Raw genomic sequence first — 19,282 nt, 5'->3', positions numbered from 1 at the left:
TAACACAAAAACAATTCAAATACTTGCTTTTAAGCTAATGCTACAGTGGAACTTAACAGACTTTAAGGCTGGAGTTGGTTGGTGCTACAGATCTATGAAGTGTCATGGATTTATCATTTGAACCAAAACCAAAATATCTCAGAAAATACCACAAGAATATGAAGAGAAGATATTAGCTTTCCATCACTTTATTATTCAACATCAAAAGAAAACCAGAGTAAAACTAAGGCAAATAGCAAATAGGTACGAAATTCCTCTGACATTTGATGTGCCAAGTAATAGAACCATTGTCATGGAAGGTGCTAAAACTGCAACTATAAAAACAAACAGACCTGAAAAAATGCCCTGGACTGTTGCCCTTTTGTGTTGTGCTGACAGTACTAAACTTAATCCAATGATCATTCTCAATCTGTTGTGCTCACAGTACTATACTTAATCCAATGATCATTTTCAAGTGCAAAGAAATGCCAAAACCTTTTGATATACTGCCAATAATACAATATAAATGACAAAAGTTGGATGGACGAGGCTGGTATGAAATTTTGGTTCAACAGAGTGGGGGATTGAAGGAAAGATATTTTATTGAAGAAGAGTTGTCTTCTTGTGCTAGATCAGCTTAGTAGGCATCTGAAAAATTCTCTGAAAGAGAAACTGAGACAGGGAAGTACAGAGATTGCTACTATTCTGGGAGGACTTATTTCACAATTGCAACCTGTTGATGTCTCAATAAATAAACCAATTAAAGTGTATATGAGAGAGGAATGGAACAAATGAGTAATGAATGAAATCCAACAAGAATTCACAACATATAATCAAACAATAGTGTCAGCGGATAAAACTGTCATGGTCTAGAGTGACAGAAGATATTATTGTTAAATCTTTCAAGAAGCACAGTATAAGTAACATACTTGATTGGAGTGAAGGCCATCTTATAAATGAAGAGGACAATGATGTCAATGAAGAGGAAGAAGAAGATGAAGAAAGTCAGTTTGGTTTTATAAACTAAGAATTTTTTATTTACTTTGGCTTTGCAATCTAACAAAAAAATGGTAAAAATGTTACTTTTTAAAAAACTGATTAAAAATTAAGGTTCATCTTATGGCCCACAGAATCCTATAGTCCATGTTAAGTGTCCTGAAATACAGGGTGAATGACCCGATTTTAAATAGAATTATTTATTAGGAAGAAGGGCTTAACACCAACAAATTGCATACTATATTACTCAGAAAAGACAGAAATTTAAAAAAATCCATCATAAATGTTCAATATGTCCTCCACTGCTGCACGGATGACACCTCGCCAATAGCCAAATTCATCCCAAACTGAGCGTAAGGTGTCTTCTGTCACTGAAACTACAGCAGCTGATATTCTGGTTCTTAGTTCTTCAATGTCACAAGGTAGGGAGGAACATAAACACATTGTTTAACATATCCCCACAGGAAGAAATCACATGGTGTTAAGTCAGGGGACCTAGGAGGCCAAGAGTGTAAAGCCTGGTCTCACGGTCCTGTATGCCCTATCCAATGTTGAGGCATGTTGGCATTGAGGAAACTGCACCGTGCGGTGGTGCTCCATATTGCTGATAGATGAAATTGTCAGAGTCAAGTTGTGGGAATAACCAATTCAGTAGCATTGCAAGATATGATTGTCCTGTTACAGTTTCTTCCTCAAAAAAGTAGTGTCCATAAACCTTGGTTTGCGAAACAGCACAAAAAATGTTAACTTTTGGTAAATCACATTCATGTTCAATTGTTTCATGAGGATTTACAAGCCCCCATATATGCACATTATAATGGTGAACCTTACCGCTAATATGGAAAGTTGCCTCATTGCTGAATATCAACCATGACATAAAAGTGTCATCTTCCATGTCCTCTACAATAGCATTGCTGAAGTCCACTCACTTCACTTTGTCAGTATCTTGAAGAGCTTGTATCAGATGTAATCGGTATGGTTTGAGGGCTAAATGATGCCGTAACACACGAAACATTTTCAACAAGTGTGGTAACACAAGTTCTCGTCTAGCATGACACGGAGACTTGTGGGACTCCGCTCAAATGCTCGTCAGATTTGTTCCACTGTTTGTACAGGAACACATGGCCGGTTAGGACTTTTGCCTTTACAGAGGCACCGCGTTTCTTCAAACTGTTTATACCACTGTCAAATGTTCTTTGGTGATGGTGGTTCAGCACAAAATCGAATATGAAATGCCTGCTGAACTGCGATCACTGATTGAGTATGAGTAAATTCAATAACACAATATGCCTACTGTTGTGTGGATGCCATATTGCATGAGACTGGCTGCATGCTCCAGGTCAGGGCTCGTAGCGACATCCTGCAGATTTTTTTCTGAAACTCTAGACCATGCCAATTACATCTAGTGCTGTTTCAGTTACCTAGTGACATTTGTCTCAGTATTATTACAAGTTAAAAATGGGTCATTATTTTTGGGATACCCTGTATATGTTGTAGACATAAAATCAAATTCTTGAAAATGACGTAAAAGGCTGAAACCTCTGTTGCACTTAAATAAATGATAAAACACTCATGTGGTGGTTGTCATGTACAATAAATATTACTTAAGTTTGATTATGCAGATGTGTCAAAACTCCAAATCCTCTGCATATACAAATAATATGAATATAGCTTTGTGTAGTCTTTCTCACAATTTATCACATGTGGAAATTTAAGATGTAAGTAGTTAATCAAATAATTATTTATTTTAGAGAGTACTATCAAAATTAGCTCCATGAGGTATTGAACATTATATTTTATGATGTTTCCATTGCTTATAGTGATATACACTCCTGGAAATTGAAATAAGAACACCGTGAATTCATTGTCCCAGGAAGGGGAAACTTTATTGACACATTCCTGGGGTCAGATACATCACATGATCACACTGACAGAACCACAGGCACATAGACACAGGCAACAGAGCATGCACAATGTCGGCAATAGTACAGTGTATATCCACCTTTCGCAGCAAGGCAGGCTGCTATTCTCCCATGGAGACGATCGTAGAGATGCTGGATGTAGTCCTGTGGAACGGCTTGCCATGCCATTTCCACCTGGCGCCTCAGTTGGACCAGCGTTCGTGCTGGACGTGCAGACCGCGTGAGACGACGCTTCATCCAGTCCCAAACATGCTCAATGGGGGACAGATCCGGAGATCTTGCTGGCCAGGGTAGTTGACTTACACCTTCTAGACCACGTTGGGTGGCACGGGATACATGCAGACGTGCATTGTCCTGTTGGAACAGCAAGTTCCCTTGCCGGTCTAGGAATGGTAGAACGATGGGTTCGATGACGGTTTGGATGTACCGTGCACTATTCAGTGTCCCCTCGACGATCACCAGTGGTGTACGGCCAGTGTAGGAGATCGCTCCCCACACCATGATGCCGGGTGTTGGCCCTGTGTGCCTCGGTCGTATGCAGTCCTGATTGTGGCGCTCACCTGCACGGCGCCAAACACGCATACAACCATCATAGGCACCAAGGCAGAAGCGACTCTCATCACTGAAGACGACACGTCTCCATTCGTCCCTCCATTCACGCCTGTCGCGACACCACTGGAGGCGGGCTGCACGATGTTGGGGCGTGAGCGGAAGACGGCCTAACGGTGTGCGGGACCGTAGCCCAGCTTCATGGAGATGGTTGCGAATGGTCCTCGCCGATACCCCAGGAGCAACAGTGTCCCTAATTTTCTGGGAAGTGGCGGTGCGGTCCCCTACGACACTGCGTAGGATCCTACGGTCTTGGCGTGCATCCGTGCGTCGCTGCGGTCCGGTCCCATATACAGACACAAGCAGACATGTATATGTGTGGATGGATATGTGTGTGTGTGCGAGTGTATACCCGTCCTTTTTTCCCCCTAAGGTAAGTCTTTCCGCTCCCGGGACTGGAATGACTCCTTACCCTCTCCCTTAAAACCCACATCCTTTCGTCTTTCCCTCTCCTTCCCTCTTTCCTGATGAGGCAACAGTTTGTTGCGAAAGCTTGAATTTTGTGTGTATGTTTGTGTTCGTTTGTGTGTCTGTCGACCTGCCAGCACTTTCATTTGGTAAGTCACATCATCTTTGTTTTTAGGTATATTTTTCCTTCGTGGATTGTTTCCTTCTATTATAACCATATATATATATATATATATGAGTATGCAAAATATGTATTTTCATTGTTTATTAATGAAATGTCACAAAATGACTGGTGAGGAGAGGAATTCCTGCCAACTTGTTAACTGTAGGCCTAATTTCCCGTAAATTTGAATGGTGGGCAATTTTCTTAAATTTTCATAGTTACATTGGAACTTGGTGTGAGAGTATTTAAAGATAAATGACGGAAAGCTTGTGATATGTTGCATGTTCTCACATGGTGAGATAGGACTGTGTCAGTTTCTATGACAATCAGCTGATAGATTCTTGGGTCTTGACTCAGCCACAGCAGTTTCGTACTTTAACATTTTACAAGTGACTGTCTCTGGGCGCTGGCTTTGATCTTGTTTGGTTTTTATATAACAGAATTTTTATTGTGATCCAATTTTTAAACAACTGATGACTAATAGAATTAGAAATATTTGTGCTGTTTTTGATGATAACTCGTGTGTGTTTTAAATATTGACTTTTATCTCACAATCTTTGCCCAAATTTAAACAGATTGAGTGGTTTGCTTTCTCAAAGATTTGCCCTTCATTGCTGGTGATGGACCTGAGTCAAGTCCACATCTAGAGGTTATATGTACACTCTCTGCTAACATCTATGGTAGGTGTCTCCCTGGTGACTGTTGCTGTAGCTCATCAGTTGTTTTGTGCAACAGTCATTCATTGCAGCATTGGAATCCAGGATCCATTTACCTTGAGGATTTCTTCTTTTTGTTAAATCTGTTTCCCAGTCTATGAATTTCAATGGGTTCTCTGAACAAACAGGTCTAAGTGTTATACACTGTGAGAGCCTGCATGTCAGCAAATTTTATTTCTTGGTCAGTGTCATGTGGCACTTACTCTACCATGGTTAATTTCCCTCCAGCTGTCCCAATCTGCAGTTCTGCTTATGTTTGATGATCCTGGTGTTGGTGGATTGTCCAGTCATTCCACCACAGACTTTTCCACATGTACATGGTACACAATGAACTCTCAACATTGCAAGGGGGTCTCTTTTGTCACCCGCCAACCTGAGATGCTCTCTAATCTTCTTTGTTGTTTTGTATCTGTCACCCTGACATGTCATAGCAATGGGTATTAGATTTCATAACACTTCTTACATAACTGCTGGTGTACCCATTGTTCCTTGTAACACATTCCAGATGTTTCATGTTGCGTGCCAGATATTACAGCACACATATTCATCTTGCATGAGTTATGGCCATATTAAACATACCTTTTTCCTGGCTTTAGTGATGATTTGGTAGTTTGTGCAGGTATAAGTGATAAGAATATGACCAGGTGAAATGTGTATTTTCATTTTTTACTGCCAGTGCAACACTGGTGATCACCATTTCTCATAACCAGCACATTTAGAAAGAGTAGCTATTGATCCTCTTTTACCTCCAGAGTACATTTAATGTCAGAAGGAAGGTTGTTCAAGTGTCTTAGGAAGTCATCGAGCTGTTGAACTGTACATCACTATAGCTTCACACAACACAGGTATCATGACTGTACCTATACCACACCTTTGGTTTGAAAGGTGACAAGTCCAGCAGCACCTGCTACTCAAAACGTTCCATGAAGAAATTTGCAACTACTGCACTGAGTGGACTACGCAGTGTGATGCCTTCCAGTTGTTTGTAGAAATTACCATTCCACATGAAGTATCTCATGGTAAAATGCACATGAAACACCTTGGTGATATCCTGTGCAAAATCACACTGAGTAATCTGGAGAGTCATTGACTGGCACTTTTAGTAAACAAAGAAACAACATCAAAGCTGACCTGGCTCAAGTTTTAGTCTCTTCAACTTCTCAATGAAATATGTTTTTTATGTACATGTTGGATTTTTTCATGTGCAGATGAAACAGACAGACCAAGTGTTTCACCAGTTTATATATCAATGAACCATGAGCACTTAGTATCAGTCCTAATGGTTTGATCAATGAAAGATGGAAGTACAAAACTGTCCAGGAAAGACAGGAATGCAGCATTACAAACCATTTAGGAATGAAATAGATGGGAAGTCCAGTGCAGCCAAGATGAAAAGGCTGCAGGAAAAATGAGAAGAAACTGAAAAAGAAATGATTATTGGAAGGACTGATGCGTCTTATACAAAAGTCAAAACAACCTTCAATGACATTAAAACCAAGGGCAGTAACATTTAAGAGTGCAATGGGAAGAACGAGAAGATATATACAAAGAGTGCACTGAACCCTCTGTGAATGGGAGGACTTGCCTGACGACATGTTAGAAGAAGAAATTAGAGTTGACAAGGAAGGCATAAGGGATCCAGCATTGGAGTTAGAATTTAAAAGAGCTCTGGAAGACTTGAGAGCAATTAAGGCAGAAGGGATAGATAACATTCCATTGATTAATGAAAAGATATCAATGATAAGATTCAATTATGACACTGCTGCTCTCAGTGGAAGTGAAGAAGAATTATAGGGCCTGTTGAATGAAATGAACAATTTTTTAGCACATGGAATGAGAGTAAATTGAGAAAAAGACAAAATAAATGAGAATAATGAAAACTTAACATCAAAACTGGTGATCATGAAGTAGACTAAGTTAAGGAATTCTACTACATTGGCAGGAAAATAATACAGAATGGATAAAGCAAGAAGTACATAAAAAGTAGACTTGCACATGCAAAGAGGGTACTTCTGGTCAAGAGAAGTCTTGTAGTAGGACTTAATTTGAGGAAGAAATTTCAGAGAATGTATGTAATGGGCACAGCATTGTATAGTGGTGAATAGTGGACAGAGGGAAAACCAAAACAGAAGGGAATCGAAGCATCTGAGATGTGGTGCTACAGAAGAGAATTAGATGGACTAATGAGATAAGGAATGAAGATATTTTCTGCATAATCATTGAAGAGAGGAGCATATGGAAAACTGCCAAGAAGGAACAGGATGGTGGGACATATATTAAGACATCAGGGAGTAACCTCCGTGGTATTAGAGGGAGCTGAAAAGGGTAGAAGAAGACAGAGGTTTGAGAACATCCAACAGCTAAATGAGGATGTGGTTTGCAAGTGCTACTCTGAGATGAAGAGGCTTCAGCAAGAGGTATTCACGGCAGGTCACATAAAACCAGTCGGATGAATGATGACAAAAAGAGAGAGACAGAGAGAGAGGACAGATCTTCAGTGTTGCATAGATTCCTCTGCACTTACACCAGGAAAGAAGAAATGTTGATTGATGAGTTCATATTCCTTGTGAACCTCTGCATCTGCATACTAAGCTTTTAGTATATCATCAGATCTAGTACGTTACATTTCTTTTACTCATTACAATGGTTATATTTTCCTTATCAGCAGGCAGAACCTATATGCTTTTGTCAGCAGTGAGTTCCTGGTCGCAAGCTGATGGTTTAGTTCAATGTAGTAACCTGCTGGTTTCAGTCTCTATATTTCCTTGGTTTTTGAAAGGAAAATTTTGGATAGCCACTTCAGTGGACAGACAGTTTGTCTCAGGTCAGCGATCATTCACGTATGTTGACAACTGTACATGATGTGTCAGTAATCGACTTGTCAATTTGTTCTTTCCATTTGAAATTTTCTCTTCAGTCGTTCAGTTCAACAGTCGAGCTAATACTGTGTGCTTCTGTCAGTGATGCAGAAGATTTTGTCCCAATCAGCTCAGTGCATAATGCCACTGAGGTGATAGAAAATGTCCATAAGTTCCTAAGTCTCTTCCTGTTGTATAAATTCACTCATAAACAAAGCTTTTTCCATCCTGTCATAAATACAACAAATTGGGTCAGGTGGAGAAACTGGTCATGGAGGAGCACACACTGTATGGGACAAAACACTTGATAAAATATGCTGACATGCAGGGTCTCACTGTGATTCAGAGAAGGCACTGAAATACATAAATGTGAAATTAGTTTTAACAAGAATGAAAAAAAATCAAGAAAAATGGAGCCTGGATTCCCATTCTGCAACAAATAACAATTTCAAGCAAAAATGTAAGAAGTACACTAACAATAAACAAGGGTATGCCTCTCACAGAAATTAACACAGAAAATACACATAACATACAGCCATGGACTAGACTCCAATCCACCACTAGCAATGGAAGGTGAATGATTGACAGTGCCAACCACTTGTGGTGATGGAATATCAGAGAAATCATTAGACAAAAATAGACCAAAGATTCCAATATGAAAACCAACAGACAGTATGTCAACCAACAAGAGGTTACAAAAGCCCTAACAAGTTTGTGGTTTAACTGTTTTGCCTATTCTCACAAGGAGGGTACACTAATTCTATGAGATTTGGGACTGTATTTTGGCATATTAACTGTTTGACTTTTGGATCATTAAGATATTTCAGGACTTGCCATTAATGCTCCATTTAAAAGGACAGTCATTTAAGAGGGTATGCTGTTACTTGTTCATTATACATGCAAGCCTTACTGCACTTCTAATATCTTCCATGTTAAGATACAACTTTACTTGCAGCTAGCATTTAAGGCATTGTAAGACCATTATTTATAAGTTTCAATGTACCTAATGTAAAATGCCCCAACTTAAGATTTATTTAATTTTATGATCGTGTGTGAAATATGTTTTATTTTCAGCCAGAGCAATGGTTGGGCACATATGTAAGACAGTGCAACCTACCCTTAAGATTATGTAAATGAGCTACGGTAATTTAGGGTCATACATTTACTCAACTGGTTCTACCTAATTGCTGGTTGTTAATGGTAGCAAGAGGCATCAAGGTAGCAAGGCAACACAAATCTGGGACTTTACAAGTTTTTGGTTACTATTATTAATGGTGATATAAGAGAGCAGCTTTTCACTGACTTTGTTTATACTAAAATGGCAGCATGTGGCCATCTTAAAGAGCTCCTGATAAAGCTACAAACTACTGTTTTTGTTGTCATTTTGCTACTAAAGCATAAGAAATTTGTCTAAGAACATAAACTGTGCCAAGGAAAATAATTATCTTTGTAAGAAAGGAGCCTTATTCTAACAGCAGCTTGATTCTGTTAGATGAATTTTCAGAGTCAGGCTCATATTCATATATAATGTAGGAAAGTGACTTATGAGGTATTGTTTTAATTTAATATTTAAGGATTCTTGGCACCTACTGCTTCCCATTTTCTGTAGTCAGCAAATATATTACTGAATTGAAGGAGCAGTAAGATACTTTGGTACTAAAAAGCGTTAATATTAATTTTTCCTGTAGCATAACAGTTATATAAATTCTTTTGCATTTGTGCTTGTATATGACAGTCATGTACATCACAGTCTACAGCTTACAAAGAAAACAAATGATGTTAATGTTACGCTGCACACCTCAGATAACCAACCATCAGTGTTAACCAGAATTTACATCTTCTCCAAATCCAAATATTTGGTAAATTTTGGAGGCAGTGGTTAACATTTTTTGAATACTTTGGATTTCCAATTTCTGTGTGATGTCTGCTAGCAACATGACATTTGCCCCATAATATGAAATTACATTCTCACCCTTAGACTGGGAAGCAAAATCTTTAGAGAAATAACTTTTAGTTTTATTAAAGCAGTTGTGAATTTCACAGTTCTTCCTAAATTCACCCTTATTATTAGCCACAAACATCTTCAGGGAGTAAATGTATTGGTGTGTGAGTGTAAGAACCCTGTATTTCTGAAGCCTATTCACACTACATCGCAAATAAGATCTATCCAATCATTTTTGCCTGTTGGTCCAGATTTTACAATAACTTCTTTTATTTTTCAATATTTATATTTGTTCTTTGTCATATATCTTTTGTACCTTTCTGTCTTAAAAGAAAGGAACTAGTTTTAATTCCCAATAATCTGATAATGACTGCACATTATAAATGTGCATGTTCCCTTAACCCTATTGTGGTTACCTCTTTTTCAGTTATTAGTAAACAGTGGTTGCTTAGTGGGATTCCTTTTCAGTCTCTGTGAAGTATCACAATGATGTACATCATAGTGCATCAGAAGATAAATTCTGATGTTACATACAAACATCATTATAGAATAAATGCTCTAATAAATAAGTGTACAAATTCTAAAGAAATATTTGAATACTGTTGTTACTTTTTCATTAATTTTCTTAAACTGTAAAATTTGAAATTCAGGTAGGCAGAGTCATACGCCACAGAGACTGAAAAGAATGCTATGAAGTGAGCACTGTTTACTAATAACTGAGAAACAAGTAACCAGAATATGGCTAAGGTACACATGCACATATAAAGTGTGTAGCAAATGTCAAATTATTGGGTATTAAAACTAGTCCTTTGTTATAAGACAGAAAGGTGTAAAAGTTACATGACAAAGTAGAAGATATAAATGTATAAAAATAAGAGAAGAAGTTAATTTAAAACCTGGAACAATAGACAGATATGATTGACTAGATCTTATTTCAGATGCAGTGTGAATAGGCAGTTGCTGCAAGAGATACAAAAATAACACACTGGCCTTGCTTCGCTGCTCAAAGTTCAGACTGACTTTCTGTAAGCTAGTGCTGTGAGGTCCTTGTGTTATGGGATCTGTAAATAAGCATAAATTTATGGGACTGCAATTCAGCAGGTGGACTGGAATGAGGGATCATGTTGAGTGGGGTGGACAGAGGGAGAAAGAGGCAGGAAGCAGGAGGGGGGTTGGGGACAGGCAGCTAGCAGCTTGGAGAGAGGCAACAGGTGTGCTGGATAGAAATGTCGGAGTGTGGGGTGGTAGGTGTACAGGCTAGGCACAAGACACAAGTATATCCAAACCAGCGAGTTCATGTACAACATGTGGCATAGAGGTATGGATTGGAACTGGGTGACAGGAGAGAGAAAAGGGAAGCTATTGGGTAGAGCGTCTGGGGACAGTGGGTTTACAGAGATTGACGTTGAGAAGATTATTGGAGTGCAGCACATTCTTCTCTCCTGTAAATCCCACTCTCTGATTCTCTGTTAATCCAATGTTCCCCTCCTCTGTCCTGTCACCCCCTCCCCCCCCCCCCTCCCCCAATCCAAGTCTCCACATTGTCTTCACTGTGGACCGCACAAACTCACCGGCCCAGGTGCCTTGTGTCATATGCCTAGCTTGTGCATCTGCCAGCCCTCGCTCCTGTGTCCCTATCCTGCACACCTGCTGCCTCCTTCCAACCTGCTACCTGCCTGTCATCAACTCATCCTTCCGCTTCCCACCTCTTTCTCCCTCTGCCCATCCCACCCAACACAATTCCTCATCCAGTTCACCTACCAAACAGCAATCCCAGCATTGTGGTCCATCTGGCAAAATACAGGTGCACAGGTGTATGTGTGTGTGTGTGTGTGTGTGTGTGTGTGTGTGTGTGTGTGTGTGTGTGTTTGAGAGAGAGAGAGAGAGAGAGAGAGAGATTATTTTATGAGCAGAACTTACCAATTAGAGGTGGCAATGTGTCAATCACAATTGTCTGCATCTTCACATTTGTAACAAGAACAAAGATAAGAGTAGCAATTGCAAGAATCTGAAACAAATAAATAGACAATAGTATTATGCTTACAAACCAACAAATTAATAACAGCAAAACTTCAAATGATATTTAAAGATGATGCATCAAATTTACAATTATATAGTTATTTTCTACAACAGCTGTGGTTGTCAATGTAAAATTAATACATGCATTATCTGCGATAAATGAATAAACAAATAGCCATCAGGGAATGTAGCAAAAAGAGGAAGATATTCTTATGCACATGATTTACTCCTCCCCCTTTTTTCTGTGCACTGCAGCTCTTGTCAGTCATTGACTTACTCAACAATCTGCTTTAATCTATTGCATTAAAAGCCAGTGTTTCACCGATCAAGTCAAAGCCAGTGTTTCACTGATCAGGTCAAAAAACTGAACAATGGAAATTCTGGGTGGAATAATAACAAAATGGAAAGGACAGATTGATACTCACCTCACAGGAGAGGCATTGAGCTACAGACAGATACAATGGAAAAGAATAGTAGGAATATTCAGCTTTTGGACTAAGTCCTTCATCACACATGGAAACACATACATTCACACAATCACAACTCACACACACATGGCCACTGTTGTCTCCAGACACTAAGGCCCAGATGGAGCTGTGCCTGAGGTGAGCAGCAGTCTTAGCTGGGATGGGTAGTGGGGGTACAGAACAGGTGTGGGGCAGGGAGGGGGAGGGATAGCAGAACAGAGATGGAGAAAGGTGCTAGTGCTGCCTATGGGAACATGCAGGGACATGGTATGGACAGGATAGGGCTGCTAGAGTTGAGTTGGCGTAAGCAGATCCCTGACAGCTCGTAGTGCTGTTGCCAGCTTTCAACTCTGAACAGCTACCCCTGCATCAGAAACAGTAGCTGTCTGCATAGCTGTGACAATACTAAGGTGTTCCCATGGAGACGTTTGCAAAATCGCTAGAGTTGAGGTGGTGTAAGCAGATCCCTGACAGCTTGTAGTACTGTTGCCAGCTTTCAACTCTGAACAGCTACTCCTGCATCAGAAACAGTAGCTGTCTGCATAGCTGTGACAATGCTAAGGTGTTCCCATGGAGAAATCGCATTACATTATTGACTGAGGTAGACCCACGATGCTGTCACACCCAGCCAAAAGCAACTGCCAGGAATCAATTTACACTGTCTCAACTATAGCTGCAACACTGGGAGGCTGTGCAGGGTGGGGGGAAGGGGGGGGGGACGTAAAGAAGGGATAGGACTGTGCAGGCAGGTTGGCATGATAAAAGTGGGAGCTGGAAAGGGGATAAGCAGACAGATGATAGCAAGTAGCAAAGGTTGTTACCAAGGGAGTTACAGGAATGAAGGCTATTTTACAGGGAGAGTACCTATCTGCACAATTCAGCAAAGATGGTGTCGGTAGAAAGAATACACACAGCAAATGATGTGAAGCAGTTGTTAGAGAGAAACACATTGTGTTGCGTGGCAGACTGAGCAACTGAGTGATCCACCTGTCTTTTGGCCACAGTTTGGTGCAATTCATTTGGACAGACAGCTGTTAGAGGTCACGCCCACATAGAATGTGACACAGTGATTGCAGCTAAGTTGGTTTATCATGAGGGTGCTTTCCCAGGTGGCTCTGCCATTCATGGAGTAGGAGATGCCTGTGACAGGACTGGAGTAGGTGGTAGTGGGAGGAGGTATGGGACAGCTCCTGTATCTAGGACTATCGTAGGGGTATGAGCCTTGAGGCAAGGGGTTGTGAGCAGACAAAGACATGCATATGTTGGATGGGTGGGTGGAATACCACTGTGAGAGGAGTAACGAGGCTATTTCTCACTTCAAGGCGCAATGAGAGATAGTCAAAACCCTGGGGAGAAAGTGATTCATTTGCTCCAGGCCTGTGTGGTACAGAATCATGAGAGAATCACTCCTTAGTGGCCGGAAAGTGCTTAAGTGCAGGATCGTAGATGTCTGGGAAGACAAGGCATATGAGATCTGTTTCTGGACAAGGTTGGGAAGTGGCATATTTGAAGAGGGAATGCTCAGAACTGCAGGTGCTGACCCTGGATGGCTAGGTTGTATGGAAGGGACTTCTTCATGCAGATTTGGTGCAGCTGTCAAAGTGACAGTATTGTTGGTAGTTGGTAGTTTCAATGTGGGTAGAGGTACTGATGCAGCCATCCTTGAGGTGGAGGTTGACATTGAGCAAGGTTTCCTGCTGGACTGAGGAGCACCAGGTGAAGCAAATAGGGGAGAAGGTGTCGACGTTCTGGAAAAATATGGATAGGTTGTCCTCACCCTTCATCCATGATCATGAAGATGCCATCAATAAAATTGAACCAGGTGAGGGGTTTGGAGTTATCTGTGGTTAGGAAGGATTCCTCTAGATGGCCTGTGAACTGGTTAGCACAGGATGGTGTTATGTTGGTGCTCATTGCTGTACCACAGATTTGTTTGTAGGTGATGAGGTAGTGTTCAGTGGCACCAAGGCCATGGGCATTGGGGATGTTAGTGTAGAGGGAAGTGGTGAAGTGATGAACAGGATTCCAAGTGGTAAAGGAAGAGGAACTGTGTAGAGTTAATGGAGGAGACTGTTGGTAGGATGATAATTTATTGAAATATTTTCAACCCCCATCTTAAAATATTATCATTTGGAGCAATGCCTCAATCCATGCAGCATGTAGGTAACTAATATTCCTGCAAAATATGCATTTAGTCACATAAATAAGCTATCAGTAAAAGATAAACAACAGATATTTGCTATAACTGAGGAAACAAGTGCATTTTTAAAAGTAGCGGTGTCCCAATAATTTTACTACATTCAATTTAGCCTGTGTAAGCAGAAATAATGTATAGCAGTTCAACAGTTGCTCCTTTAAGTTTCGGGAATGCAGCCGCATGAATTCTGCTTCTTCTTCTAATATTTCGGCTGTGCAGACAAGTGTAAATAAATTTCCGATACTTTGCTGCTCCCAGTGTATACTTTTTTAACTGTAATTGAATTTTAAGGCATTTGAGCTGTGCACAGAATCAGAGAATGTGTGAATACTGACTCCTCCAGTAATCTGTTATTAATATGCCTCTGCTGATGTAATCACAGGTCACTTAGATGAATCAATGCTTTCTCTCTGCTGTTATCCTGTAAGTCCATATACATTTTGTTTTACTTCAAATGCTCAGTATCTTATAGTGTTCAAGGACCACAAAAGAAGGTGTAATTTCAGTTTGACCTTTTGTAATTCATAATACAAAAATTGTTAGTAAATTGTTGAAACTGAATAAGGGACTTGAACACTTTCAGTAACATTAAACGTCATGTAGGTACTTGTCTTCTGGCTAGAAGATACTGTTTTAGGAGGGAAGCTATATATCTACAGTAAGATTACTTTACTAATGCACAAACAAGTTTTGCCTTTATTTTAGTTTCTGCTCCTCATTACTGGATTAATTTTTTGATAATAAAGCAAACTTTTATGTAACCCTCCACATTTTACCAAAGTCATGCAATGCAGCTATAGCAAATAAATATACAAGTACCAGGAATTTTATAACTAATCAACCATGACAACAACCACTATGGAAAATGAATATTATATTTTAAAGTCCCATCAATATTGACATCACTAGTGCTGGAACACTGCTTATTTTTGACATGGTTAGTGAAAAGAATTGACCTGTCCTGTCCTTGTTGTAGGAAGCATCCCAGTTTTCACTTGAAATGATTCATGAAAATCAGAGTAACTGCAGGAGAATTTGAATTCTGCTCTTCCCAAATGATAAAACTTTACACTACATCACTGCAAAACTTTCACAACTGCACGCAAAAGCCTGTGGCAGATAAGAGGAATTTCCTCTATTTGTGTTTGTCTCACAGATGAACCTAAAGTTTCTTCTTGTCACTCATTTCTACACACACTTTCCAAGCTCTCCACAGGTGCTTATGATACAATGCTGGCTAAGAACTTCTGAGAGAAAGGATACAACATGGAAGATTTTGATTTTAACTACAGCCTCAGTGACATTAGTCACATTACATTTTTAAGACACTTTAGCACTGTGACTGACACTTGTGATAAGTTAAAGCTGTATGTGAAACAGAAACTCATACATAGATCATTGCATTTTGTGAACAGTGGGCTAATATTTACAATCTGGCACACAGTTTCACAGAATACTCTCGTGTAAAGTAAAAACACATGTTTTCTCATCAACTGAGTTTCTTATGGCAGCTTCTTCCCACAATTGATATTGTAAACTATCTCCAATTATTATAATCGAATTTTCACTTATATTGCTTACACTGTACTAATCCTCTATCAGCAGGTTTTAATGTGATCATTTCGCCATCATATCCAGATGGAAGATTAGGTTTTAGGCACATCCTCCAGCCCATTATATAAAATTCACATTATAATACAATTAGATTGCTCCTAACAAAAAAGTCATGTTTATTGCACTTATCACTGCACTAGAAAAACAGCACATTAGAAAAATATGCATCTCTGGCACACTGGCACACAGTTCAGCTTTTCTCCCAACACATGTGCAACAACAATGAGTTATATTGAAAGTTACATTTTGCAGACCGTATACATAATTTGTACCATCATGAATGGTTCTGATAAACTTTTTTCCATCATTCTTGAATTACAAAATTAAATTCCATCCAAACAGTCTCTGGAAGGCCCAATGGTATCGACTGACCACTGAGTCATCTTGAGTTAATAGGTGTCACTGTATGTTAATATGAAGGGGCATGTTGTCAGCACACTGCTCTCCCAGCCATTGTCAGTTTTTGTGACCGGAGCTGCTACTTCTCAATCAAGCAGCTTCTCTATTGGTCTCACAAGGGTTAAGTGAACCTCAACAGCCAACAGCACTTGGCAGACCTGAATGCCCATCCATCCAAGTGCTAGTCAAGCCGACAGCACTTAACTTATGTGGTCTGATGGGAACCAATGTTACCACTGCGGCATGCTTGAGTTACAGTGAACCCTGAATTTCTGTGTCTCAGTGAATATTTGCCATGGTTGCACACAACAACATTAGGCGATTAGATTAAAATTCATTGGTGACTGGGACCTGATCTCAATGATATATTGTCATGTTACCCTTTTGTAAGCATTCTGGCAGTTTGATTATGTAAGTAGCTTTGCATTTGAACATTAATATCAGTAAACTTACATTTTGTTTTGTTGGAGGGAACTTGAAAATGTATGACTGACATCTAAAAGCAGCCCTTATTAAATTTTAATGTGCAAATGAGACTGTGTATTACATGCTAAATTTATAGTGGTAGTTTTATGAAGCAACCTGTATCATAATGTTAACTATGCACAAATAACTGAAGATGGTAGTACAGTACAAATAAAAATCACTGCTTTGGTTAACATGAGGTACTGAAATTGGTAGTAATGCAAAATTCAAAGTTACTGATTTAATTTTATAGAAATATGTTTGACTTTTAGTACCATTTCTTAGGGTGCTTTAGGATTTGTAATGAAATATCCATCTGCAGTTTTTAATCAAACTGACAACAAAAAGTAGATGGTTAATAAGAGCAGAGCACCATATTGTTCTTACAATCATTCTTCCTTATCATACAGTGAAAAACAATAAAAAGAAGAAGTCACTTACGATGCCAAGTAGCCCTGTGATGATGGTTCCCCACTTAAGGGAGCCACAAAAACAGCATCTGTCTAGGATTGGCATGTTTCCTGTAGTATCTGGAACAAAATCAACACAAACAAATAATGTATGAGACTGAACAATTCAGATAAGGGCTGAAAATGAGAAACTTCTGTGCAAGGTACCCGACATATACTAAAATAATAACAATCACAAATTATAGTGATTAATGGATAGAATACAAATTACTCTGTTTCTATACCCACTGTCTAATAAAAGAATTTTAAATACACTGAAAGTTAATAAATTAAGTAAGTTTAACACACAAATGATAAGTTGTAACTTCCTGATGTGTTCTTACTACTAAAGTCTTATTTAATGAACAGAAATTACATAAGACCTCTCAGCACTGTAGTAAACAATCTCGTCATAATTTGTGAAATGAATCTCAAGGGCAATGTTGTCAATACAGGGTGTGGCAGCATTCATAGCATAATTTGACTTGCGTAGTACAATGACATACTGCAGGAATGGATGCCAGCTCGTGCCGCATTTGTGAACTAATGAGCTGCCATTTAGAGTGTGACATTGATATGGAGTGGTGGAGTGCATAGCATTATGCCTTTGCTGTTGAAAGTTATTTCAAGAATAACGATTCTGTTATTGCTACCCAGCATCTATTTTGGCAACATTTCAACTTGGGACATCATGGGAAAGTTCCAGATGGACGGACCATTGTGAGGTGGGTATGTGCATTTCAAACAACAGGTTCTGTTTGCAGTGGCAAACCAGGAAGAAGTGAAAGAACTGTGCAGACACCAGAAGCCATGGAAAATGTTCATGCTGCACTATTGCGTAGCCCAAAAAGATCTGCAAATCGTCACGCACAAATTGTGCATATGTCCGATCGCTCATTCAGGAGGATATTGCACAAAGATCTCCCTTTTCACCCATATAAGCTCTAGATTGTTCAGAAAATTAGTCCTCGCGATTGGGTTTCACCCGAAACATTCTGCTTAACCATGCGTGATCTCCTTCGCCAAAATCCACAAATTTTGCACACCATCCTGATGCCAAATGAAACTCATTTCGAGTTATATGGTTCAGTGAATCAACAGAACATGTGTTACTGAAGTGATGTAAACCCATAAGAACTGCACATCAAGCCCTTGCACAGTTCTCAAGTCACAGTGTGGTGTGGAGTTACTTCCTTTGGGATTATGGGCCCTTACTTCTTTGAGGATGACAGTTGTGTGGTTGTAACTGTTACCAGTGAATGCTACCTAAAGATGCTGCAAGACTTCGTTCTTCCCCAATTAGGTATGGTCAATGTGGATGTGAAACAATTATGGTTTCAACAAGATGGAGCAACCTCGCGTACAGTCAGAATTTGCATGGATTTCTTGTGTCATTTCCCAGTAGACTAATTTCCTATTTTGGTGACATTTCCTGGCTGCCTCGCTCACCTGACCTTTCGTGTGCAGACTTTATCCTTTGGGGCTGCTGGAAGCAATAAGTGTTCCAAACACATAGTGCCACCTTTCCTGAGTTGAAGGATCACATCAGAACTGCTGTCACCAGTGTCCCATGGAATACATTACTCTGAGTTATAGAAAGCTTCCAACGCCGCCTAGATGATTGTTGTGCAGAGGGGCATCATTTGACAGGAGTCATATGCAAAAAGTAATCCACACAATGGACAATGACTTACACATTAGTAAATGGCATACCATTAACTATTAATTGACATAAGAGGTAATAAATAAATTACAGTTTCTATCTGATGGTGTGTTTTAAATATCCTACTATGAATGCTACCGCACCCTGTACCATGGTACATTTCCATGGTAAATTTCAGTTATATGTTGCATTGCTCTTCATGCCCTTTTTCTTTGCCACTTCCAAGGCAGGAATAAGAATTATGAAACTCCTGCAATGTGAGTGTTGTGAGGAGTATTGTAGAGTGAATGTGTTGGATTTTACTAATGAAGTGTAAGCGGACATAGGAAGTGGACAATATACATATCTGTGCTCACAAGATTCAACAACAAAACTGTAGCTGTTATTGCAGCAAAAGCATATGGTTGCTGATAGAG

The 19,282-nt window shown here is 39.6% G+C and overlaps 1 protein-coding gene across 1 annotated transcript in view; it reads right to left on the bottom strand.

Annotated features, from left to right (window-relative positions):
• The window catches only part of LOC126163136 (uncharacterized), a 240,768-nt gene that overhangs the window by 18,203 nt on the left and 203,283 nt on the right, over positions 1–19,282 (bottom strand). The window contains exons 3-4 of the mRNA XM_049920062.1: positions 17,196–17,284; positions 11,514–11,601 (exon numbers count right to left, since the gene is read on the bottom strand). Coding sequence (XP_049776019.1) covers positions 11,514–11,601; positions 17,196–17,270 — 163 coding nt within the window. The 5' untranslated portion in view covers positions 17,271–17,284. The remainder of the gene's footprint in view (positions 1–11,513; positions 11,602–17,195; positions 17,285–19,282) is intronic.

Source organism: Schistocerca cancellata, chromosome 2 (genome assembly GCF_023864275.1).
Source record: "Schistocerca cancellata isolate TAMUIC-IGC-003103 chromosome 2, iqSchCanc2.1, whole genome shotgun sequence".
In the NCBI taxonomy this organism is placed as follows: Eukaryota; Metazoa; Arthropoda; class Insecta; order Orthoptera; family Acrididae; genus Schistocerca; species Schistocerca cancellata.
The sequence above is the reverse complement of the archived record's forward strand: the minus strand, read 5'-3'. Positions and strand labels throughout refer to the sequence as shown.